Below are 24,513 nucleotides of genomic sequence, written 5' to 3'. Positions count from 1 at the left end.
GGGGGTCCCGAGGGCCTCGGGAAGATTCTCGGGGTCAGGGAGCACCCGTGTCGCAGCCGCATTGCCCTTCGCACAGATCTACATGTGTCAGAGCTCATCAAACCGTATAGAGTAAGTGCCCTACGTGCGAACCTGTATATACTAAGTCCCCTACACGCGAACCTCCAAGTTTGGAACTTTCAAAGATGCGTGTGTGCGTTCCATCAGCATGAGGTGTGAGTGACGTTGCAGCGGGTCCTCCGTCTCCCATTGCTGACGATCCTTCAGCTCTACCATCTCCCACCTCCTCTCCCTCCCCTGGTCAGTGACTCTTCTTGCCTGTTCACTCGATGCCAGCCCATGTACCAGCTGTTGAACCATACCTTCCATAGTACTGAACTTCAAGATTAAAAATGTGCTCCTTTTTAATTATTTGTGTGAAAAGTATTACAAACCTTTTACAGTACAGGGCTGTGTAGCTGGTTGTGTTAGTTCGGTACCTAGGCTAACTTTGTTGGACTTAGAAACAAATTGGACGTACGAACATGCTCTCAGAGCAGAACTCATTCGTATGTAGCAAACTTCTGTATTTTAAACTTCTGCGGTTTCTTGTGTGTCAGTGAGGCCTCAGTAAAGCTGTGGTGCTCTCTCTGCCAAGAGGCCTGCGTGGCAGGGCAGGGTAGAGGCAAGCCTCTCCCCGCTGCCCAGGCAGCCATCTGTAAGGGACTCATAAGACACCTACCTCTAGCCACCCAGGCGGTGCTAGTGGTATAAAACCCGCCTGCCAGTTCAGGAGACATAAGAGACTCAGGTTCGATCCCTCCCTGGGTCAGGAAGATCCCCTGAAGGAGGGCACAGCAACCCTCTCCAGTGTTCTTGCCTGGAGAACCCCATGGACAGAGGAGCCTGGTGGGCTACAGTCCTAAGGGGCAAAGAGTCGGACACGACTGAAGCGACTTAGCACAAGACGCCGGAGGCGACTGTTCCATCCCCGGGGAAGCAGGGAGCATTTTCTCTGCACACACAAACCACTTCCAAGCCACCAGGGCCCGCTCCGTTTAATTAATTGTCCTTGCTGCTCACTGACCAGGGATTTGGAGGAGGCAGTAGGCTTCCTGGGAGCGGGCAAGATACTGTGTCCCCGCCAGTCTGGGAGCTACTCTTATCCCGAGTTATCTTTACCCGCCTGGGTCCATGGACACCTTGTTGGTGGTCCTGGCCATGACGGTGACCACGCGTTTGCAGCCTGCACGCCTCTCGTGAGCTGTGGCCAGGTTGGCCGTGGCCTGGGCTGGGAGCGGGAACCTGGCACAGTCGCGTCCGAATCTCCTGCCAGGTGTGAGATGGGTTGATTGCACCACGCTGGGCGCTTCCTTCTTTTCTGAGGGATGTAGAGCCCCCCTGTCTGAACTGCAGCTTAATAGCAGTAATGCTATTTGTAATGCTCTGGCTAAAAGTAAAGCCATCTGTGTGCTAAATAAGAGTCAGAAGGCACGTGGAAGGATGCCGGTTCCATTTAGCAGAGGTTCTGCCATCGGTGGGTCTTTTGCATTTCCTCTTGCACGTGGTTCTGTCGGGAGGGGACCGGCAGAGTCGCTGCCCACCCCCCGCCCTTCCTTTCTCCCCTTTGTGACAGTCCTCCCCCACCTCCCCCCCCCCCCCCCCCCCCACCCTGGGCTCGCTGCCTATTTGTTTTTTCACCTCACGTCCTGCTCTGTGTTCCGCTGGCCGGCCATGTTGGGTGCCTCCCCCGCCACCCGCCTCCCTTCCGGCTCCCTGGGAGCAGCTGCCCCCGGTCCCCTCCCCCGGGCCGCAGGACAGGGCCCCTCATGGCGCTGTCCCCGCAGCTGTGGACATGGCTGGAGGAGCTGCAGAAGGAGCTGCTGGACGACGTGTACGCCGAGTCCGTGGAGGCCGTGCAGGACCTCAGCAAGCGCTTCGGCCAGCAGCAGCAGACCACCCTGCAGGTGACTGTGAATGTCATCAAGGAAGGCGAGGACCTGATCCAGCAGCTGAGGTGGGCTGGCCCCGTCCCTGTCCACCCATCCCTGCGCCCATCCCAGCCCCCTGCCCCAGCCCCTCTGTCCCTACACCCCCGTCCCAGCCCCCCGCCCCAGCCCCCTGCCCCAGCCCCTCTGTCCCTACACCCCCGTCCCTGCCCCCATCCCAGCCCCCTACCCCAGGCCCCTGTCCCTATCCCCCCGTCCCTGCCCTCATCCCAGCCCCCTGCCCCAGCCCCTGTCCCTACCCCTCATCCCTGTATCCAATCCCTGCCCCCATCTCAGCCCCCCATCCCTGCCCCCATCCCTGCACCCATCCCAGCCCCCTGCCCCAGCCCCTCTGTCCCTACACCCCCGTCCCAGCCCCCCGTCCCTGCGCCCATCCCAGCCCCCTGCCCCAGCCCCTCTGTCCCTACACCCCCATCCCAGCCCCCCGTCCCTGCCCCCATCCCTGCACCCATCCCAGCCCCCTGCCCCAGCCCCTCTGTCCCTACACCCCCATCCCTGCGCCCATCCCAGCCCCCTGCCCCAGCCCCTCTGTCCCTACACCCCTGTCCCAGCCCACCATCCCTGTTTCCCATCCCTGCCCCCTGCCCCAGCCCCCTGTCCCTACCCCTCGTCCCTGTCTTCTATCCCTGCCCCTGTCCCAGTCCCCTGCCTCTACCCACCCCCCTGGTCCCAGTTCCCCCGTCCTAGCCCCTCTGTCTCTACCCTCCACCCCCGTGTCAGAAACCTGTCCCAGCTCCCCAGTGCTCTGAGGTCTGTGGGGCACTCTTACCCCCTCTGCTTTTTTGAACCATTTACTATAACTCTGTCCAACTAGGTAGAAAATGAATAACATCCATGCAGAGGAGACTTAACATGTCTCTCCTTTCTTTTTTTTTCCTCCTTCGGTTTTCTTTCGCTCTTTTTACGATTATTCTCTTTATGGCATTGACTAATAAATTTCCCTGGTGTCTCAGACAGTAAGAATCTGTCTGCAATGCAAGAGACCTGGGTTTGATCCCTGGGTTGGGAAGATCCTCTAGAGGAGGAAATGGCAACCCACTCCAGTATCCTTGCCTGGAGAATCCCATGAATAGAGGAGTCTGGCGGGCTACAGTCCATGGGGTCTCAAAGAGTCGGACACGACTGAGCAACCAACACACACGATAAACTTTCTCAGAATTCAGATCTTATTAATATTTCCTTTTAATATCAACCTATTACTGACTGAAATTTCTTTACAAACCAGATGAATTTAAACCTCCCAGGACTGCGTCCTTGGGGCCCAGAGCATGCTCGTTTTCCAGAGTGTGGTAGGCGTCCCTCCCCTGCAAGTCCAGGCTCAGGCAGGCCCGGCCTCTGGTGACACTCAGGTGCTGCTTGTGTGGGGAAGACAGGAGGCAGGCTGGGGTTGGGCCACCTTTACGTGGACCCCCTGCTGTATCACTCAGGGTCAGCTTATCTAATAGTCACTGACATCTTCCCGCGATGCTGGCTTTGCTGAGAGTCAGGCAGTCCTTCCGTGATAAAGGCTCAGTGAGCTGCTTCACACAGAAACACTCACAGCCGACCTGGCGCTTCTCTTTGTAGTAAATTGTTATTGGTCAGTCGCTCAGTTGTGTCCGACTCTTTGCCACCCCATGGACTGCAGCACGCCAGGCCTCCTTGTCCTTCACCATCTCCTGGCATTTGCTCAAATTCATGTCCATTGAGTCGGGGACGCCATCCAGCCATCTTGTCCTCTGTAGCAAATAGGAATTCTTTCTTCTCCACTTAATGAGGAAGGGGGCTGAAGCTGAAGCTCCCTGGGATGATTTGTGTGGTGGCTGGCCACCTGCTTCTGAGATGGGCTGTGAGGAGGAGCGGGAGGTGTTCCTCAGCGTGTCCTGGGCCCTGGGGAAGCCCGGGGTGGTTGGGCTGGAGGGGCGGCTTCTTTTCTGAGAGCTGCAGCCCCGCTTCCTGCCAGCTCCTTCCCCCGGCCCAGCCCCCCAGCACCGACAGGGGCTTCCCTTCCAATTCCTGTTTGCACCCCCGCCTCCTCGCAGGGACTCAGCCATCTCCAGCAACAAGACGCCGCACAACAGCTCCATCAGCCACATCGAAACGGTGCTGCAGCAGCTGGATGAGGCCCAGGCGCAGATGGAGGAGCTCTTCCAGGAGCGCAAGATCAAGCTGGAGCTCTTCCTGCAGCTTCGCATCTTCGAGCGGGACGCCATCGATGTGAGTGTCTTGCCCTCGTCCAGCCCCGCCCCCCTCTGAGCCACGCCCTCGCCCACTGCCCACTCCGTCCAGGCCCCACCCTCGCCCACTGTCCCCCTTTCCCTCTGCACCAGGAGGAGGATGAGGAGGGACAGAGTGGCCCCCACCCCAGCTCGGCCCCCGAATCGGGGGCTCAGCCCTGGGGGAGGCAGATGGGCAGCAGGCAGACACCACACAGAAAGAGAGCAAAGCGAGCGAGCTGTGAGGGTGGCGCCCAGGCAGGGCTTCTGCAGAGAGGGCTACTTGTGCCCTCGGCTGGTCACCCTGGACCGGGCCCCCGCACAGCTGTCCCCTCGTCCTGGAGGCAGAGGCTCAGGGCAGCGATGGTCCTTCCCACCCTGTCCTCTTCCTCTCCCTCCGAGACTGAGTGCTCCCTGCGCCTGCGGTAATGGTGTTTTATGTCCCAGGAAACAGCCTACCCACCCCCGCCCCACCCCACCTTTTTTTCCCCCACAGAAATGTTCTCAGGTTGTCTGTAATTCTTATCTAAAATCGACTATTGCACCTTATACGTGACTAGGAGAAAGAAGGACAGGTTTCTTTTCTTCATCAGGAAGAGGCTGTTTCTTGATTTTCTGCCAGGCAAGACTTGATGTTTTTGAACTTGAGGAAGTTCAAGCAGAAGTCATTATCGCTGGATGGCGCTGAAAGTGTGTGAAACAGGATGAAAGGAACCAGAACTCCCTGGTGAGGCTGGCTTTCTGGAGCCTGAGGGCTTTATGAGCTGCTGGCAGGGGCCTACCTGCTGCATATTCAGGTACCTACCGGCATCCCAGGTCGCCCATGCCCGCCGGCCAGAGTCTGCAGAGCGGGCTCTCTTGTCACTTGACCTACGTTTAGGACAGAGCTGTGAGGGCAGGGGGGTCCGGACCCCGCATACTGCAGAAGACGGGTGCAGAGCTCCCTCAGCTGAGCAGACCCTCGTCCTGAAGTGGTCCTGGGTCCCTCAGCCCAGCCCCAAGTGGCGGTTTGGTATGTGGGCCTCTCATGGGGCCTTTCTTGGCTGCTTGTCTAAACTTCTGTCAGCCTTCTTATTACATTAAAGAAAGGCCTTCTTAACTGTTAACCGGTGATAACAAGGAGTTAAACTCTGCCCATGTTGCCTGGTCAAGCCTGCTCAAGGGCTTTGGTCTTGACTTTCCCATCCACATGGAGCCACGGAGAGAAAAGACACACTGGTCTCAGCTCATCGTGTCCAGCCATGGCCATGGTCAGGGTGCAGCACTGGGGGTCTCTGGGTCAGGGAGCAGCCTTGGGGGGCGTCTCAGGGTCAGGGAGCAGCACTGGGGGGTCTCGGGGTCAGGGAGCAATGCTGCATGAACAGAAGAGCCTGCGTAGCTGCCCTCCTCTCTCACCTCCATTTCATAGAAATTACTCCTATAAACATAGCTGCTTATTAAATAGTTTCAATCAGGGAATTCAAAGAAGCAATCAGAAGCACTATTTGAAGTATTCCTTCCAGGACATTTTGGTATTTGAAAAACAAGAAAAAGTTGGCTTTGTTTGTATTAATGCTGCTGCAAAAGGGAGAATTTTATTTTGATTGTGTTTCTTCTTTCATGAAACTCCTGTTTTAAAATGTAGTTGTTTAGTCGCTCAGTCATGTCCGATTCTTTGCAACCCCATGGACTTCACATGGCCAGATTTCCCTGTCCTTCACCATCTCCTGGAGCTTGCTCAGACTCATGTCCATTGAGTCAGTGATGCCGTCCAACCAGCTCGTCCTCTGTTGCCCCCTTCTCCTCCTGCCTTCAGTCTTTCCCAGCCTCAGGGTCTTATCTAATGAGTCAACTCTTAGCATCAGGTGGCCAAAGTACTGGAGCTTCAGGATCAGTCTTTCCACTGAATATTCAGAATTGATTTCCTTTAATAATGACTGATTTGATCTCCTTGCAGTCCAAGGGACTCTCAAGAGTCTTCTCCAACACCACAGTTCAAAAGCATCAATTCTTCAGCGCTCAGCCTTCTATGGTCCAATTCTCATATCCATACATGACAGCTGGAAAAACCATAGCTTTAACTATACGGGCCTTTGTTGGCAAAATAATTTCTCTGCTTTTTAATATGCTGTCTAGGTTTGTCTTCTTCTAAGGAGCAAGTGTCTTTTAATTTCATGGCTGCAGTCACCATCTGCAGTGATTTTGGAACCCAAGAAAATAAAGTCTGTCACTGTTTCCATTGTTTCCACATCTGTTTGCCATGAAGTGATGGGACTGGGTGCCATGATCTTAATTTTTTGAATGTTGAGTGTTAAGCCAGCATTTTCACTCTCCTCTTTCACCTTCATCAAGAGGCTCTTTAGTTCCTCTTCGCTTTCTGCCCTAAGGGTGGTATAATCTGCATATCTGAGGTTATTGATATTTTCCCCTGCAATCTTAATTCCAGCTTGTGCTTGCTTCATCCAGCCCAACATTTTGCATGATGTACTCTGCATATAAGTTAAATAAGCAGGGTGGCACTATACAGCCTTGACGTACTCCTTTCCCAATTTGGAACCAGTCCGTTGTTCCATGTCCAGTTTTAACTGTTGCTTCTTGACCTGCATACAGATTTCTCAGGAGGCAGGTCAGGTGGTCTGGTATTTCCATCTCTTGAAGAATTTTCCACAGTTTGTTGTGATCCACACAGTCAAAGGGTTTAGCATAGTCAGTGAAGCAGAAGTAGATATTTTTCTGGAATTCTCTTGGTTTTTCTATGAACCAGTGGACGTTGGCAATTTGATCTGTGGTTCCTCTGCCTTTTCTAAATCCAGCTTGTATATCTGGAATTTCTTGGTTCATGAACTGTTGAAGCCTAGCTTGGAGGATTTTGAGCATTATTTTGCTAGCATGTGAGATGAGTGCAACTATATGATAGTTTGAACTTTTTTTGGCATTGCTCTTCTTTGGGATTGGAATGAAAACTGACCTTTTCTGGTCCTGTGGCGAGTGCTGAGTTTTCCAAATTTGCTGGCATATTGAGTGCAGCACTTTCACAGCATCATCTTTCAGGATTTGAAATAGCTCAGCTGGAATTCCATCACCTCCACTAATTTTGTTCGTAGTGGATCAGGAACCAAAAACCTAAAATATAGATCAGGAACCAAAAGCATGCATTTCCCCCCCTACGATAGCCACAGAGTTCTGCATGGCCTCGAACAAAGCCAGCATGCTCAGCCAGGGATAAGTGTTTTCCTAAGCTGAGAAATTAAGCCTACAGTTCAGTCACAGACCAGCTAAAAGAAAGTCTAAAAGCTTTTAAAATGTCATAGCCTGAGAGCCTTCTGTTTCTCTAGAGTAATCCTGAAAATGTGAAAACCTGAGCACGTTAGGCTTTGCTGAGATTTCCTCTCTTGTCTGGCAGAATGTGCCGTCTGACTGCCCATAGCAGGCATGGCACAATCTCATGGAAAAAATTCATGGTACCTGGTCAGTGTTTAAAAATCATGGTACCTGGTCAGTGTTTAAAAATCCCCTGTATCACTTGTATTTGAATTGAAATAACCTTTCCATCTCTCAAAAGTGAAGCAGTGTTTCCTATAGCTTAAAATATTGGGATTTCAGTCTTCAGATAGCCCGAATAAAATCTGCTCTGTTGATATGAAAAGAACAGCCTTATGCTAGTATCCTATGACAGTCACAGAAAACAGCTATAGCTCTCTGTACATTTAGAAGGAAAAGGACTGTCTAAAAATTCAGGGATACATTTAAAAAAAAAAAATGGTATCTGAGTTATTTCTTCAAAGAATCCAGTTCAAAAAAGCCTTGCACTTTCTTGAGCTTTGTGTTTGCCACAGGTTTATTTTCTTGACTTGCATGATGATTAACAAGCCGTAATGCCAAACGTGGAGACAGGATTTTTTTTCCCGATGCTCCTTGATCCTGGCCGTCGCCAGGGTTTCCTTGTGCTCAGTGAGTGTTTTTGAATCCTGCTGCTTTTAGCACATTGATCTTTGTTTATTGTCCATTTTTTGAGTGTTTTCTGAGCCTGACGTTGTCTGCATGAGGCACTGTGGCTGAGTCTGTAACTCATCACCACACCTAATTCTTCTCCCTCAGGGTCAGAAAGCAAACAAACATTAAGAAAGAAAATTTCCCTTAGAATAGAGATCAAGGTTAAAGTTATGGTAATTTTCTTCTTTTAAAAAGTATTTTCCTTGTGACTTCTCTGTTTATGTCTAACTTGGCATTGTTTAAAATTATTAATTTGCAAGTGGATATAATAATAAATGAATTAACTTATAAATGAATATATTAATGTAACATACACATATATTATGCAGACCCCATAATAAAAGAAGAAATCAGGAAGATTTGGGCAATAGGAATTTGGAGAAGCCTTAAGATTTTTATTCTTTCCCATCTCACAGCTGAATTCTGTGTAAACTCTCACATTCTCAAATTAATTTCACTACCGCTCCTACGGATAAAAGAAATTAGGATCCATGGGAGATGTAGAGATAATATTTGTTCACAAGAAAGTTTTTCCTCTTTTCTGGATTTTATAATTTTGGTCATTATTTTTAAAAAGTATATCACGTAAGTTTTCAGACCTGCATAAAAGTAGCAAAAATAGTACAGCGACTTTCCAAGTGCCTGTCCTCTGAATTCGATGAATTTGCCCATCTTACCAAGTATCCTCCTTGAGATATTGCTGTGCTGTGATGTTTTAGAGGAAAACTCTACCAGCCGGTAGCGTTTCACTCCTAAAGACTTTGTAAGTACCTCTGAAAAGTAGGCCGTTTTCTTACATAACCACATCCCAAGCCCCGTGCCGGTTTAAGAGTGTTTCTTTGTTACCTGCTAACACTCAGCCTCTGTTCAGCTTTCTACAAGTGCTGCAGAGAGGAGGCACGTGGGGTCTGCTCCTGCATTTGCGGTTAATGTTTTCATCTGGAAGTGTCTCTCTCTGCCCTTCTCTTTTTTTCTGTGTGATGACTCATTGAAGTAACAAGTATCAAAAGAACCAAGTCCCACATTTTGCCTTTTTTACTTGATTTCTACTAGGCTGTTTAACTGTGTTTCTTGCCTTGGCATTGTCTGTAACCTTACAAGGTGGATGGTGGTGGTAGTTTAGTCACGGAGCTCGTGTCCGACTCTTGCAACCCCATGACCTGTGTAGCCCACCAGGTTCCTCTGCCCATGGGATTTCCTGGACAAGAATACTAGAGTGGGTTTCCATTTCCTTCTCCAAAGAAGGTAGATGGAAAGACCCGATCAGATTCGGGTTCCTTTTGGTTCCCAAGGCTCCACAGCTGACCCCCCTTGGCTCTTCCACAAGGCGGCTTGTGTCCTGTCTGATCCCCCTTCTTCAGGGATGCTGCGGGTAGTCTGCAATCCCAGGAGGTGCCCCATCAGCCTCTCTCTGATAGTCCATTAGGTGCTGATGACCTTGACCTGAATAGGTGTTTTACTAGGGTTTTTTGTTAGAAAGAAGTTTTCTAATTTTATTATTTCTACACTTAATAGCTAGATTTAACCATAAAGAGGAACTTTGCTTCATCATTTTGTGCTTGAATAATTAGTTTTCTCCTTTAAGAACCAATTTTGAGGATAAAGCTTGATTCCTTTTAATCAGAACCAAAGAGCTTTTCATTAACTTTTTGGGTTTCAGCTCTTCTCTTCTAACGTCACTGGGAATTAATGGGCTTTTTTATAGTCAGTTAATTTGATTCAGTTGTGGTCATTTTTAAGGGTCTAACTGTCCTGTCTTTGGCCAGTAGGAGCCCCGTCCCCTGGCTTCTGTGTCCTGCTGACGCAGTCGCATCCATCTCTTCCTCCCTGACTCGGCCCTGAGGTGTCACAGCCGGCTTTCATCCTTCACGTCTTGGTCCTAAGCAGATAATTTCCCTTGTCAGATCATCTCAGACCTGGAGTCTTGGAACGATGAGCTTTCTCAGCAAATGAATGACTTCGACACGGAGGACCTCACGATCGCGGAGCAGCGCCTGCAGCACCACGCGGACAAGGCCCTGACCATGAACAACCTGACCTTCGACGTCATCCACCAAGGGCAGGACCTGCTGCAGTACGTCAACGAGGTGCAGGCCTCCGGTGAGCAGCACGGCGCGCCCCGCGTCCGCCGGGGCTCCTCTCAGGCCGACAGCTCTGCGGGCCGCTCGCCCTGGGATTCAGGTGTTACACCTGCTCTCTGAATGGAGACGTGTGCTTGCTTTCACCCACGTAAAAGTGATGTTAGTCATTCAGTCGTGTCCGACTCTTTGCGACCTTATGGACTGTAGCCCTCCAGGCTGCTTCTGTCCATGGGGATTCTCCCGGCAAGAATACTGGAGTGGGTAGCCTTTCCCTTCTCTAGGGGATCTTCCCAACCCAGGGACTGAACCCCAGTCTCCTACATTGCAGGCAGTTTCTTTACCATCTGAGCCACCAGAGAAGCCCTCACCCACATGATATGGTCACATTTAACATTATGACTAGTGTACTTCCCCCTAATATTCTTTCATGTTCTTTCAAGCGGCATGAAGTTTCGTTTTACAAATGATTTATTGTTGTATCTCCATGAATGAAAAGTAAACCCCAAGAAAATACTTTCATGTCCTTTGTTCTTTTTCTTAGTTTACATTTTACCAGCAGATGTCACTGTAGGCTCAAAACCGTGGAGGGGACTGTTGTGTTAGAAATTTAGCAGCAACTGCATACTGCGTTACTCCTGTTACCCAAGTCAGATTCCGTGCTTTCTCAAGAGTTGAACGGGTATGCGGTGGATAACAAAAATAAGCCAAAGTTCGGTCGTTTATAAAGGACTTCTCACTTTGATCAGATATCAGTATAGGAGGAAAAGCAGATAGATAGGTAATGAGTTTGGTTTGATTGTGCTTAGTCACTGAGTTGTGTCCAGCTCTGCAACCCCATGGACTGTAGCCCACCAGGCTCCTCTGTCCGTGGGGTTCTCCAGGCAAGAATACTGGAGTGGGTTGCCATGCCCTCCTCCTGGGAATCTTTCCAACCCAGATCTCCCGCATTGGTTTGATTAGCTGTTCCTTAAATTTGGCTTTGGACCCCATCACACTCATCCTTTGAGACACACTCATGTGCTCGGAGGTGCACGTAAACCCCCTCTGCTGGCTTCAGCCTTCCCAGTCACGGCTTGGCCCCTGCCGGGTAGGTAGGTCAGGTTCCAGATGCAGCGTGTGCATCGTGCACCCATTAAGAACAGGTTGAAGCGCTGGTTGAACTCAGGGTGTCCCTTCAACGTCCACAGGCGTGGAGCTGCTTTGCGACAGAGATGTGGACATGGCCACGAGGGTCCAGGACTTGCTGGAGTTTCTGCACGAGAAGCAGCAGGAACTGGATCTCGCGGCTGAGCAGCACCGGAAGCACCTGGAGCAGTGCGTGCAGCTGCGCCACCTGCAGGCCGAAGTCAAGCAGGTAAACGAGCGGCCGGAGGTCCGAGCCAGACCCACGGGGACCCATGTGCGAGCACTAGGAAAGGTTGGCCCTGCATCACAGCCCTCCTGATGTAAGGGTAGAGCACAGCCCCTGACGCAGCTGCAGCTAGCGGAAACAGCCAGTGCCCGGGCAGCCATGCGCTTACTGCTCTAGTAGAAAAGCCTTCGCCGCCCGGCAGCCGACCACTTACGAGTCGCGTCTACTTCGCTTGTTTTGTCATTGGCAATCTCTTGCCTGAAACTCTGAACGTGGTGCTTCCTGGGCTGAATAAATATATGATTTTTTTTTCCCCTCCCCAAATAAGCTATCATCAGTCTGCCCCAAACCACAGGCTGTGTACGGCTGGGGTCGTCTTGTTTTGTCAGAACTCTATACTGCCACCTCCCAGATAGCATGGCAAAATAAAAATGAACATCTGGAACAGATTGGTTTCAGCTCAGTGCCTGTGGGATTCCATGCCTGTGTGTATTAAGCATGTCCGTGACACTTTACCTCATGAGCCAGGGAAGCCATGGAAGTATGGATTCCTGGGATTCTGGTAGATGCACAGAAAAACACAGGTTAAGTTTGATCAGAGGGGACTTAGTGGTTGCCAAATGGCCATTGTAGCCCCAGCCATCACTTCCACATTCCAGGCATCAGGAAGGGAAAAGCATAAACAAGAAAGAAGCAGCACCTGGATCACTAAAGAAACATGTTCCCCAAATGCTCCCAAAAGCTCCTGCTTTGATCTCAGTGGCTGAAATTACATCATACCTGTAGCAAGCTGTCATCGTAGCTGAGAAGTGGCTTTATCTCAAGCTCTTTTCCCCAAGTTGGGATTTTTCTGAATAAAAGTGATGAGGAAAGTAGGTATTGGGTAGGTAACCAACAATTTCTGCCATAAGTGACTGTCCTGATTGACCTTCCACACTCCCCGTGGCTTCCACAGTCAGAACTGACTTCTGGTTCCGTGATGGAGACTGGTGGTGTGGTCCTGATTTTCAGTGGACAGCAGAGTTCATCCTTTGGTTCCTGTGCTGTTTCAGCACTGACGCTAATGTGGAGGATACGTTAGTGAGATCAAGGAGCTTCTCAAGCAGTTTGGTTATTCTGCACGTTCCTCATGCCCTAAAGGAGTGAAAGATACATGTATTTTTTATTATCAGGAAGTTCTTTGCAGTAGTAGGTTTTCTACCATGTGATTCTCAATCTGTTTTGACCCATGGACTAATGATCACTCCTCTGGATGCTCAACCTTTTTCAGTTCTCACTTGAAACTAAACATGACAGAATCAATTTTACTTTTATTTTTTAAAGTTAAGGTTTTATATATATGTGTGTGTGTGTGTGTAAAATTTTACTTTTTTATTTTTGGTTGTGCCCAGTTCTTCTTTGCTGCCTGGGCTTTTCTCGAGTTGTGGCGAGTGGAGGCTACTCTCTAGCTGCGGTGTGCAGGCTTCTCATTGCAGTGGCTTGTCTCGTGGAGCACAGGCTGTCGGACACGCTGGCCTCAGCAGTTGCGGCCCCCGGGCTCTTGAGCACAGGCTTAATCATTGCAGTCCACGGGCTTAGTTGCTCCAAGGCTTGTGGGATCTTCCAGGACCAGGGAAGGAACCTGTGTGTCTCCTACACTGGTAGGCAGATTCTTTACCCCTGAGCCACCAGGGAGGCCCCAGAATTAATTTCAAAATGCAGCACTTAACACTCAGATCGCACGGAAGGGAAGCAGGCAGTTGTCAGTAGGGTCACAAGGAAGTCAGTGCTCCGTGGCCAACAGGAGCCGCTTGACCGCCCAGCCCTCAGGCCGCGTCACCGCTGCACCGTGCCCGGACGCCGCGGGAGGGGCCGCTGCTGGGAGTCCCCCGTGTTGTGTTCCAGGTGCTGGGCTGGATCCGCAATGGAGAGTCCATGCTGAACGCCGGGCTCATCGCGGCCAGCTCGTTGCAGGAGGCGGAGCAGCTGCAGAGGGAGCACGAGCAGTTCCAGCATGCCATCGAGGTAGGGACCCTGGAGCCCTCGGAGCCTGGCCCTTCTGGCTTCAGGGCTAGCCCGCTAGGCCCCCTCCCGTGGCCCCGACCCTGGGCCCCAAGACGGCCGCACCTGCAAACCTGCAATTAGCGTATCACAGGAGCAGGTAGTCCAGCAAGTGCTGGATGTGCCCATGCCCCCAGGGCGACCTCACCACAAGGGTCCTGGAGGCTGAAGGGTGCCTCTTACCAACCCCCTGCTGTCCCGTGTCTGGCAGGCCCCTGGCAGGAACACCTTGGCACCAGGGCGCCCAAGCTGGGGTCTTCGCTGAGGTTCCGTTCATTTTGCTGGTCTCAGAGGCACAGCCCACTGCTGTGTAACCAGTCTTGACAGAGCAGGGAGTGCACTGGGGGTGGGTTATTTTCATAGACCCAATGGATTTTCATAGATCCATTGTCTGGCACGGACCTCCAGAGAGCATAGCTGGTTCATTCTTGGCTTTTTTTTAACTGTGTCTCTCTCTTTTTTTTTTTTTTTTTTTAAATCAATAGTTCTTGAAAACCTGACTTGTCCAAAGTATAAGGTCCAAGTGAAATAAAGAGTGTTCACTTAGGCCACCTTTTTCTCCACTCGTTCATTTGCCTCTGGCTGCTCTTATGAGAAGGATCAATAGGCGCAATACACTCGGAACATTTCAGCAGCTTTTTTTTTTTTTTTTTTTTTAGAATATTGGCCACTAAGGGTTTTTCCTGCTGTTTCTGAAAAGTTGAAAACCCCACAGCCAAGACCCATGCTGGAAAATTCCTAAGGCATTTATTTCATCCTTCATTGGGCAAACACAAACAGTTGTGGGTCGGCATAAGGACTTCCTTTCGCTAACCTGCCGCCCGTGTTTTTCCAAGTGTCCTAATGAAGTCGTGTTAACTGGAGTTGTTTCCATGAAAGCAAGCAGACCTGAAGAAGCCGCAGCCTTCCCCGTGAGTGTGTGGCGTGACCCCCCCCCCCAACCCCCCGACTGAGAGCCTCCTCTCCCCTCCCCTTTAGAAGACACACCAGAGCGCCCTGCAGGTCCAGCAGAAGGCCGAGGCCATGCTGCAGGCCAATCACTACGACATGGACATGATCCGGGACTGCGCTGAGAAGGTTGCCTCTCACTGGCAGCAGCTCATGCTCAAGATGGAAGACCGGCTGAAGCTGGTGAACGCGTCCGTGGCCTTCTACAAGACCTCGGAGCAGGTGGGGGCCCCTGCCCACGCGTCCCCCGGGCCCGGCTCCCTCGGGTGACTCAGTCCCTGCCTGGCCAGGCATTCCCGGACCAGTCAAGTCCCAGCGTAGCAGAGAAGAGCAGCTCCATAGATTTCGGATTATTCTTGCTTATTAGGATTATTATTCCTTAGGTATCAAGGAATAACAGGTTGGAAAGGATCTGAGAAGAGACATCCTTTTCCCTCTCATTTAAATATACATCCTGAAGCAGGGCAGATTGAGACAGGAAAGTCCCCTTTCGTCTGTCCTTGTTCTGAAAAGCCCGCGTGCATCGCCATGTCCAGCGATGGCCTTGGTGCTCAGGCCAGGACTGGTCACCCCTCTTGTCCCCTGCTGGGAGGCCCCACTAAACCCAGCCCCTGTCCCACCGCAGGTCTGCAGCGTCCTGGAGAGCCTGGAGCAGGAGTACAAAAGGGAAGAGGACTGGTGCGGAGGGGCCGACAAGCTGGGCCCCAACTCCGAGACGGACCATGTCACCCCCATGATCAGCAAGCATCTCGAACAGAAAGAAGCGTTCCTGAAGGTATGGAGCCGGCCTTCGGGGGCTGGTCCCTCGCTCACGGGGTTCGTAGGCCCAGGAAGGTCCACCTGAACCTGGGGAGTGTCTGGAAGCCTTCGTCCCCACATGCCCCCAGTGTAGGGAGTGATGGGGTGACCCTGCTACCCTGGTGGCTCAGATGGTAAAAAATCTGCCTGCGATGTAGGAGACTTGGGTTCGATCCCTGGGTCAGGAAGATCCCCTGGAGAAGGGAATGGCTACCCACACCAGTATTCTTGCCTGGAGAATCCCATGGACAGAGGAACCTGGCAGGCTACAGTCCATGGGGTCACAAAGAGTCAGACATGACTGAGTGACTATCACCTTTCACTTTTGCATCAGCAACAGGTTAACTGATCAGAGATCTTGAAGTCTTTTTTCAGTTGTGATTTACGCTCTCCTACTTTTCACAGGGAAAGAGCTAGACAGAAATCTGTGTGTATAAAGAATGGGTAGCAGTCCCAATACCAAGTGATTCTGAACTGACAAGCAGAAATTGATGTGCTGAAACAAAAGCACTTAGAGCTCAAAATAATCTTCCTTTGGAAATTCAGCCTTTTTAAGAACAAAGACCATCTCGGAACATGTGTGAGCCCAGTGTAGAGTGGGCACAGCGCAGGAACACCTGGGGGTCACAGGACTAGTTACTAATACTTATTCAGGAAATGTTTCCTGCAAGAGAAATTTAATCCCATTCAGGCCCAGCTGGAAGTCTTAACTCTGAGAAGGTTTAAATAAGTCACTTTTCAAGGCTGCCTTGTTATAGTCACACATGAGTCACTGGTGTACTTCACAACAGTTAATTTTAAAAAGGGGTTGAAAGGTTTAGCTACATTAACTTTGAACAGTTTTCCACCTTGCGTTCTTCCACTTGTGAAAACGACCTCCTGGGTTCTGCTGGTGGCCACTCAGACGTGTTGAAAATAGGTTTGGTGTTTACTGGCCATTGTTGCTTGAAGGAGTTTAGTTTTCCTCGTGGCTCCAGCATCCTGACCTTGCCGACACCATATCCGGTCACATTTAATCATTTCTGTTTCTGTTTCATTTTGAAGGTGATCCTCTGAGCTGACAGAGTTATTAGAGTTATTGTTTGGTCTGAGAGAACAAATTGTAACTCTTGGAAAACTCTTAAACCTAGTATCTGACCTGTTACGAGCTTCTCCCACAGAGGTTTTCTTTTAAGCAAATCAAGGTGGGAAAACGGAGCTTCCTGGGATCTTCAGTTACAACTGTTCAAATAGAACCTGAAAGCCCCCACCCTGCTTGTTGCTGCTGTTTAAGTTTACAAACAAAAATCAACACAGACTGGGTTAGAGTCTTTCTTTGATCTAGGATTATGTCTTTGACGTGCTGGACATTTTTAAACATTTTATTGTAGAAGTTTAAAAATGTGTACAAAAATTGAGAGAATGGATAATGAACCCATGTGTACTCACCCAGATTCAGTAATTACCAACATGTGGGCATATGCCCATCTTTCCTGGGTAATTTTAAATTCTAGGTATTATGCCAGTTTATTTATAAGTACTTCTGTGTGTCTCTAAGCATTTAAATTCTTCCTTTCTAAAACCATTGAAGGTATGAAAGTGTTAGTCACTCAGTCGTGTCCGGCTCTTTTGTGACCCCATGGACTGTAGTCCGCCAGGCTTCTCTGTCCATGGGATTCTCCAGGCAAGAATACTGGACTGGGTGGCCATTTCCTCCTCCAGGGGATCTTCCTGACCCAGGGATTGAACCCAGGTCTCCTGCATTGCCGGCAGATTCTTTACATCTGAGCCCCTAGGGAATCCCTCTGAAACTATTCTGTAACCACAATACCATTATCAGATCTGAAAAAGTAATAACAACTTATTTTATGTAAAATCCAGCAGTGTTAAAATTTCTCCAGTTGTCCCATGAATTTGTTTCTATACCTGGTCTTAATTAAAATCCAGAAAAGGCCCACGCATTGATTTGATTGGTATGTCTCTTAAATCTTAGTTTAAACCTATCCTCCCTTTTTCAATTAGCATTTATTAAGTAAAGAAATGAATTATTCATCCTGTGGAGTTTCCCTCGTCCCAGTTCTGATGATTGCATCCTGTGGGTCACTTAGCACCATCCTGGATTCTCTCCATTTCTCTTGGCTGGATTGAGGGCCTTGATCAGGTTCAGGTTTGAGTGAATGTGTGGGGCATGCTTAGGGTGCCTCATGGGTGATGCTGTGTATTTCCCATGGCATTGCCTCGGGACACACACCGTCTCCTCCTGCTGTCTCTGTGATCTGAGGGTTTATCAGTGCCTCAGACATGGTGAGCCCGTAGCATCCCTCGTGTGCTTCCCCATCAGCTTTTAATCCGCTGGGTTTAGCTGCCAGTGGTGGTATCCCTTCATTCGGAGCTGCACCAGGGTGGTAGTCTTATCACTCCTTCTGTCTTGGTTAGATGGAATTATTTCCTCCTCAGTTATTTGGTTATGCTAGAATAGAGTTTGGCCAAATAATGTGGGATTTATGCGTGACCGTTTCCCTCTGTTGATGATTTTCAGAATAATGAGCTGTTTCCCTGGCAACCTCTGCATATGATCAATGTGTTCTTGTAGCATCATCATGGATTTTAACATTTGGTGTGTTTCAGGCACTCATTGAAATCAGGTGTATGTCTTTTCATATCCTAAACTTGTCCTGCTGGTGACAGCCCCTTCCAGTCAGGCTGGCTTGGATGTCCTTTTGACATGACCCTAGCAGTCTTCATGGCTTTCTTGCTGTTTGTCATGACAGCTTATTTCAATAGTATCAGTAGAGGCTCATGGTGCATTTTTCTCATTAAAAAAAAAGATACCACAGCCCCGGAAAAGGCCTAGGAACAGTGCCCTGCCCACTGATGACTAGTGTCCCTCGTGCCCAGGCTGTGGGCTCTTAGTACCGTTCACTTACAAGAAGGACATGGAGCTCCTTGAGGAAAAGATTGACTCCAGATCTGGGCTAAGCAATGGGCAAGATATTTCCCTTTCTAATATAGTTAAGGGATTTTAATCCCTTTAATCCCCCTGAACCATTTTGATTTATATTTATCTGTCTTCTGTTAAATGAAACTTTAATACATTAATGACATTACTTATTTGACTTCTAAACATGTGCTATTGGTTGTCTGTTACTGCAGTAAAAACGTATAACAAACCACCGTGCAGTTCAGTGGCTTAAACCAAAGGGTTACAGGCTAAGACCTGACGGCTAAGTGCATTTACTCCCATTGATTTAAGTGTCATCCGTGGCTGCCTTCAGCTACAGTGGGCAGGTTGAGTGGGTACAGCAGAGACACGGAGACTGCGTGACTCGAGAGCTGAAAATACATACTGTCCACCCTCTGCAGAATTCCCAGCACGGTTTAGCCCAGCCCTCCAACTTAGAGTTTCTCCCAGGGCTGCGATCAAGGTATTGGCCAGGGATGCAGTCACCTCAAAGCTAAACTGGGAAGAAAGGCTTCACTTTTCCTCTGGCTGCAGCCCAGTGGTCACCTTCAGTCCCTGGCCCCCTGGACCTCGCCACGGGGCGGCTCTCAACATAGCCGCTGGCTTCATTGGAGCAAGGGCGCTAAGACTGAGTTGTTTTTTTTTTTAATTGCAATGGGATTCAGCCTATGTATTCTTCAGACTGCAAATTGACCAGAGGGACGCTTTAGATGTGTGACAGAGCTCCATGCTCTCATCAGTCATATACACCGAAGACATGTCTGTGTGAACCCTGTGAACATGTTGCTCTGCTTTGTTGCTTAGGCTTGCACGCTTGCCAGGAGGAACGCGGACGTCTTCCTGAAGTACCTGCACAGGAACAGCGTGAACATGCCAGGCATGGTGACACACATCAAAGCCCCCGAGCAGCAAGTGAAAAGTGAGTACTCCAGGGCTCGGCTGGCAGGGGAGCCGACAGCGCGTGCTCGGGCATCTTCTCCAGGGCTTCGTTTCATCTTTAAAAATTTTTTTTGGTGTTTTTATTTTTTTTTTTCAGTTATGAAAGTATGATATCACATTTATAGGAGACTTGAAAGACACAGAACTAAGTTACATATAGTTCCATTATATATTACAATTTTTTAAGTAGATAAGACTTTTAGTTGGGGTTACAATATCAAACTCTCAAAAATTTGTAGAATGAAAATACAGAGCAATAGAGGATATAGTAGACCTGAAAAGCACTCTGCACCAGTTCAACACAATTAAGATTTATACAGTTTTCACACAACAGTAAGATACAAATTCTATTCAAGTTCTCATAGACTATAAACTAGGAGACACTGGAACATATCCAGGGACATAAAACAATGTGCAAGAATTTCATGGTCTAAAGGTATTGAAGTCATACAGGGTCTGTTCTCTTATCCCTGTGGAATTATGTTAGAAATCAGTATCAAAAAATATTTGAAAAGAACCCATTTTTTCAAGTGCAATGTGACATTTACCAAGAGAGATCTTTGACTTAGCCATTGAAAGCCTCAATAAAGTTAGGAGACTGAAAAATTACAGAGGGTGATTGCAGAGAAGAAAGCATGTAAATGAGATACTAATGTCAAAATGAGGAATTAATATCAAAGATACTGTAAAAACCCCATGTATTTGGAAATTAAATGTCCACGAGGGGTTCATTATAAATGTCTTTTTAATACCATTAAAGTTAATCATAAGTTATCTTACTTAAGTAATAAAATATTGCATAAACATAGGTTTATAATTTATTGAGTCAAGTTGAGGGAGAAAATGCAACATGTTCAAGGTATTTATTAACATTGACTGTTTTATTCAAAGTAAGTGAAAATATGAATCAGGGAAAAAATGAAAACCAGAATTATCTATAGGCCAATTATTTTTAAAAGTTTAAATCACAGAAATGATATACCCGTTTCATTGCTACACTGTGTTACCAGTTTTATATACTTAAAGCATTATTCATAAAAGCAAATTGCAAAAGAAAGTTATGTAGATGGGTATCCTTTGAGTTTAAAAATCTGTAAAAACCATATACACACATTCGGAAATGCATCGAAAAAGACCTGGGAGCAATTATACTAGACTGTAGGTAGAGTTGAGACAAGTGGAAGTTAAGGCTACAGATAATTTTTAAGCCATAGAATTCTGATTGACTATTTTGCAATAAAAACGCATCCAAGTGATATATCACTTTCAACTTAATCGTAATTGTTTCTACAAGTTGAATTGGAATGACATGGAAATGGGTCCTCAGGAAATGAGAGCTGTTTAAAATTACTGATACTGGGGCATTGTTCTATCAGCTTCCATCCTCACCTGAGCCTCAGCACTGCCTCAGAGAGAGGCTACAGAAATAATAGACTAGAAAAGACTTAGAGCCATTTCATTTTAAGTGGTAGGTTAATTTTTTGACAGGCTTCAAGTTTCAGTCCTAATTAGTTTCACTAAGCTAGTTCACTTTTTCAAGCAAATAGACCATAGCAATACCAACCACCAAGCTGCGGGTACATGCGACTCGCAGGCTCCTGCTTCTCACAGCACTCAGCTATGAGGAACTTGGTAAATGTTTGTGGAAAAGTTGTTTTCCAATAAAGTTATATTCTAGGTATCACTTATTTGATTTGCAATTCCAGTTGGGGAATCTTTCTCTAAAGTTTTTTTTTTTTTTAATCTGTTACTTTATAAACTTTTTTTTTCTTTTCTTTTCTTTTTTTTATAAACTTCTTTAGTAAAAACAGACTCACTGTAAAGGATTTTTAAAGTGTACAGACTTTATAAATTACCTAATTCCTTCGCCTGTGGTAACCTCTGTGAGGACCTTTGTGCATCCCTTCTGTGCTTGTAGATGGACATACGGATATAAACATGTTTAGCTTCAACTCATCCATTTGGCTTTTTAGTTTTTGTGGTGGTTTTTTTTTTTTTTTTTTAATCACAATGGTACCATATTCCCCTGCAATTTTCTTCTTTCACTTAGTAATAATCTTACTCTATATCAGAATTTAGAGATCTGGTCTGTTGTTTTTCTTGTCCAGCATTGTACTGATTCCGTAATTGATTTAACATGACTCCTAATTGACATTCTCCTATGTTGCTGCCAGTTTTTGGAAGCAGCACCTCGGTGTGTGTGCATCTGTACAGGTCGTGTTGGGAGCTTGTGTCAGCAACGTATCTGAAAGATCAATTCCTGGTTGAAGGGTGTGCACACCTCACTGTCATTACCTGTCACTCAGTTACCATGTGCTGGGTCTGTACTCCATTTCCCTCCCTCAGTAATACACATACGCAGGTTTCCTCCATCCCTCCAGCCCAGGAAGATGGTGGAAACTGATCCCTTTGCTTGAGTGAGATGAAATGTGTGTCCATATTTTTCGTTGGCCACATATCATTTCATAAAATCACGACCTTCATGTTTGTATGCTTTGCTCATTTTGCCAACAGGTTATTCACATTTTTCCCATTCACTAGTCAGTAAATTCGGAGAAGGCAATGGCACCCCACTCCAGTACTCTTGCCTGGAAAATCCCATGGACAGAGAAGCCTGGTAGGCTACAGTCCATGGGGTCGCTGAGAGTCGGGCACGACTGAGTGACTTCACTTTCACTTTTCACTTTCATGCATCGGAGAAGGAAATGGCAACCCACTCCAGTGTTCTTGCCTGGAGAATCCCAGGGACAGGGGAGCCTGGTGGGCTGCCGTTTATGAGGTCGCCGAGTCGGACACGACTGAAGCGACTTAGCAGCAGCAGTAGCAGTCAGTAAATTAGATCCGTGTCTCATATGTTCCCAGTGGTTTTTCTGGGCTCTTAATTGGTGTAATATTTTTACATATGTGCTGTTTTATTTGATCATGACAATTTTAATTCTCATATAATCAGATTGTTGTCTTATGTTTTCCTTTCTGGCTTCGTGCTTCTCAACTTCACGTCCTTTCCCCTCCTAAGAGTTTGGTTTTGGTTTTGTTTTTTAACACCCATCATTTTCTTCTATTGTGCCACCATTTTGACTGGCATCTTTTTTTTTTTTGTAAATTAATTTATTAATTTTAATTGGAGGCCTGCTGAAGTTCCTTCTGCGGGAATGTTCTCACTGTCTCGCACAAAATACCTAATAATGGTGTTTTCCCAGGCATCCTCAGATTTCCCCAACAAGGGGCGCAGTCGCTACCCTACTGACCCTGCCGACCTGAGGGGTTAAAGGCCGGCTCAGTGTCCAGTGACCTCAGTCTTAAGAGTGAGCTGGAGCGGTCTGGACAGGCGTGTGAAGACGACCGGGCGGGCAGGCAGCGTGGCTCAGTATCTGATGATCTGCAGTGGCATTTGCATTAAAAAATCTCTAAATAGAAATGAGTGTCCTTTCCCGGGCGTGCTGACTGACGCGGGCCCCGCCGTGCGGCTCTCTGCTCGCTCTCTCAGATATCTTGAACGAGCTCTTCCAGCGGGAGAACAGGGTGCTGCACTACTGGACCATGAGGAAGCGGCGGCTGGACCAGTGCCAGCAATACGTGGTCTTTGAGCGAAGCGCCAAGCAGGTCAGTCACCCCCTGGCCCCGCTCCCCGCGCTCAGGCCGCCGCCGTCAGACAGGCAGCTGCTGACCCCGCGGTGGGTGGCGGATCACGCCCTCGTGAGACAGGCAGCTGCTGACCCCGCAGTGGGTGGCAGATCATGCCCTCATGAGCAGACACCACCTTGCCGTGCCTTCCACTCAAGTTCGTTGCAGGAAAACCCTACGGCCTCACGCACGTGTGTCCCTCGGTGATTTTGGCCTCAACAAGTGTGCCATTCGGCTCTGCCCAGCAGTCACATCATGATTTCAGTCACTGGAAAATAATACAGGGGCAGCTTTTTAGATTGCTGTGTCTACATTTTCAAGATAAAAATCGTGGTCTTCAGATACATGGAGCTAAAGTTAAGAACTGTGGCAGTATTTCTCAGAATTCAGTAGAGTCAAAAAACTCTGCCGTGCCTTTGGCTAAGGCAGAGACATCGAGAGGGTGCGTTTGCCATATCGCCCCCACCCCTCGGAAGTCATTTTGGGAATCAAGACCTTCAGCCCCAATGATCAGTCATGGAGGTCGTTTTAGGGTAAAGTCTGTCTGATTGTAACTCAAACAGGAAGATTCCCGTCACTTCTCTTTGGCCTTAACAGTTGCATAAGAATCCGTAAACTGTTAGCGCAGAGTCTGGAGGGTCGGGGGCAGGGAGGGGAGGGGGCTTTCTCAGAACCCCGTGAGCCGTCTCAGTCCCCGGGGTCTCCCCAGGGCTCCTGGTCCCCGGGGACCGCGCCAGACCTGTGCCATCTGCCCCATCCTCCTGGAAACTTGACGCAGGCCTGACCCAGAGTAGGCGTCCAGTCACAGAAAGATTGTTTTTCTCCGCACAGGTTTCCCTCTTGGGGAACAGACTCTGTTTAATCTGGTAGATGTCAGTCTCACTGTGGGGCCTGCTGCCCAGAACTGCTTGGCGTCCCAGGGCGGGAGCAGGTTTCAGGGTCCCCGGACCTGGCGCCCTCTCCCTCATCTTGACTGACTCTCCAGGATGCAGTGATCGTAATGCCCAGCAGGGGCGGCGAGGATGGTATTTTTTAGTGTTTAAAGTCCACTTTCTTAACATTTTTAAAGAGAATCCAACCATATTTCAAATTGACAGGGGCCTGATTTGATTTCTAATTAGAGACGGTTTCATCATCTTCTCTCACACATCTTTCTTATCTCTCTGTTGAAAGACAAGGAGTCATTCAGTAACAGAGAACGAAGTTGTAAATAATTCCCTTGACAAAGAGAAATAATGGAACATGCTGCTGCTGTTTCCTAAAGTCAGCTCATTTGCCGAAAATTTAAGATCGTTCAGTTTCTGCTGTGACAGAGGATGACCGTCAGCCCTGCGGCCCTGTTAGGCTGGGCTCTGGTCTGCACAGTAACAGCAGACGCGCAGGAAATTCCGAGTGTATGGGACACGCTGGTCTTGGTGGCCCCGGCCGGCTCGAGGGTTCGGGACGAGGCGCTGGGGTTCCAGGTGGGCCTGTGGCCGGCGACCCCAGCTCTGCTCTGCGCCCCTCGGGGTTCCGGGCTGCTCCTCCCTCCCTTATCTCCACCCCTGCAAGCTGGCGTTCAGTTCAGGGCTCGTTCTTGTTTCTTTTTCCCCTCTCCTTATCGCGCACTGTCGGTATCTCCCAGCCCTGACCTCCC

At 48.6% G+C, this 24,513-nt stretch overlaps 1 protein-coding gene across 4 annotated transcripts in view; it reads left to right on the top strand.

The window, feature by feature from the left end:
* Positions 1 to 24,513, top strand: part of TRIO (trio Rho guanine nucleotide exchange factor) — a 363,130-nt gene that overhangs the window by 210,172 nt on the left and 128,445 nt on the right. For all 4 annotated transcript variants that reach the window (XM_055555138.1, XM_055555137.1, XM_055555139.1 and 1 more), the window contains 9 exons: positions 1,827 to 1,996; positions 4,010 to 4,184; positions 10,060 to 10,255; positions 11,424 to 11,590; positions 13,472 to 13,591; positions 14,606 to 14,797; positions 15,201 to 15,350; positions 19,119 to 19,233; positions 22,741 to 22,856. In XM_055555138.1, the coding sequence (XP_055411113.1) occupies positions 1,827 to 1,996; positions 4,010 to 4,184; positions 10,060 to 10,255; positions 11,424 to 11,590; positions 13,472 to 13,591; positions 14,606 to 14,797; positions 15,201 to 15,350; positions 19,119 to 19,233; positions 22,741 to 22,856 (1,401 nt within the window). The remainder of the gene's footprint in view (positions 1 to 1,826; positions 1,997 to 4,009; positions 4,185 to 10,059; positions 10,256 to 11,423; positions 11,591 to 13,471; positions 13,592 to 14,605; positions 14,798 to 15,200; positions 15,351 to 19,118; positions 19,234 to 22,740; positions 22,857 to 24,513) is intronic.

This window comes from Bubalus kerabau, chromosome 18 (genome assembly GCF_029407905.1).
Source record: "Bubalus kerabau isolate K-KA32 ecotype Philippines breed swamp buffalo chromosome 18, PCC_UOA_SB_1v2, whole genome shotgun sequence".
In the NCBI taxonomy this organism is placed as follows: Eukaryota; Metazoa; Chordata; class Mammalia; order Artiodactyla; family Bovidae; genus Bubalus; species Bubalus kerabau.
Note: the sequence above shows the minus strand (reverse complement) of the source record. Positions and strands in the feature narration are given on the sequence as shown.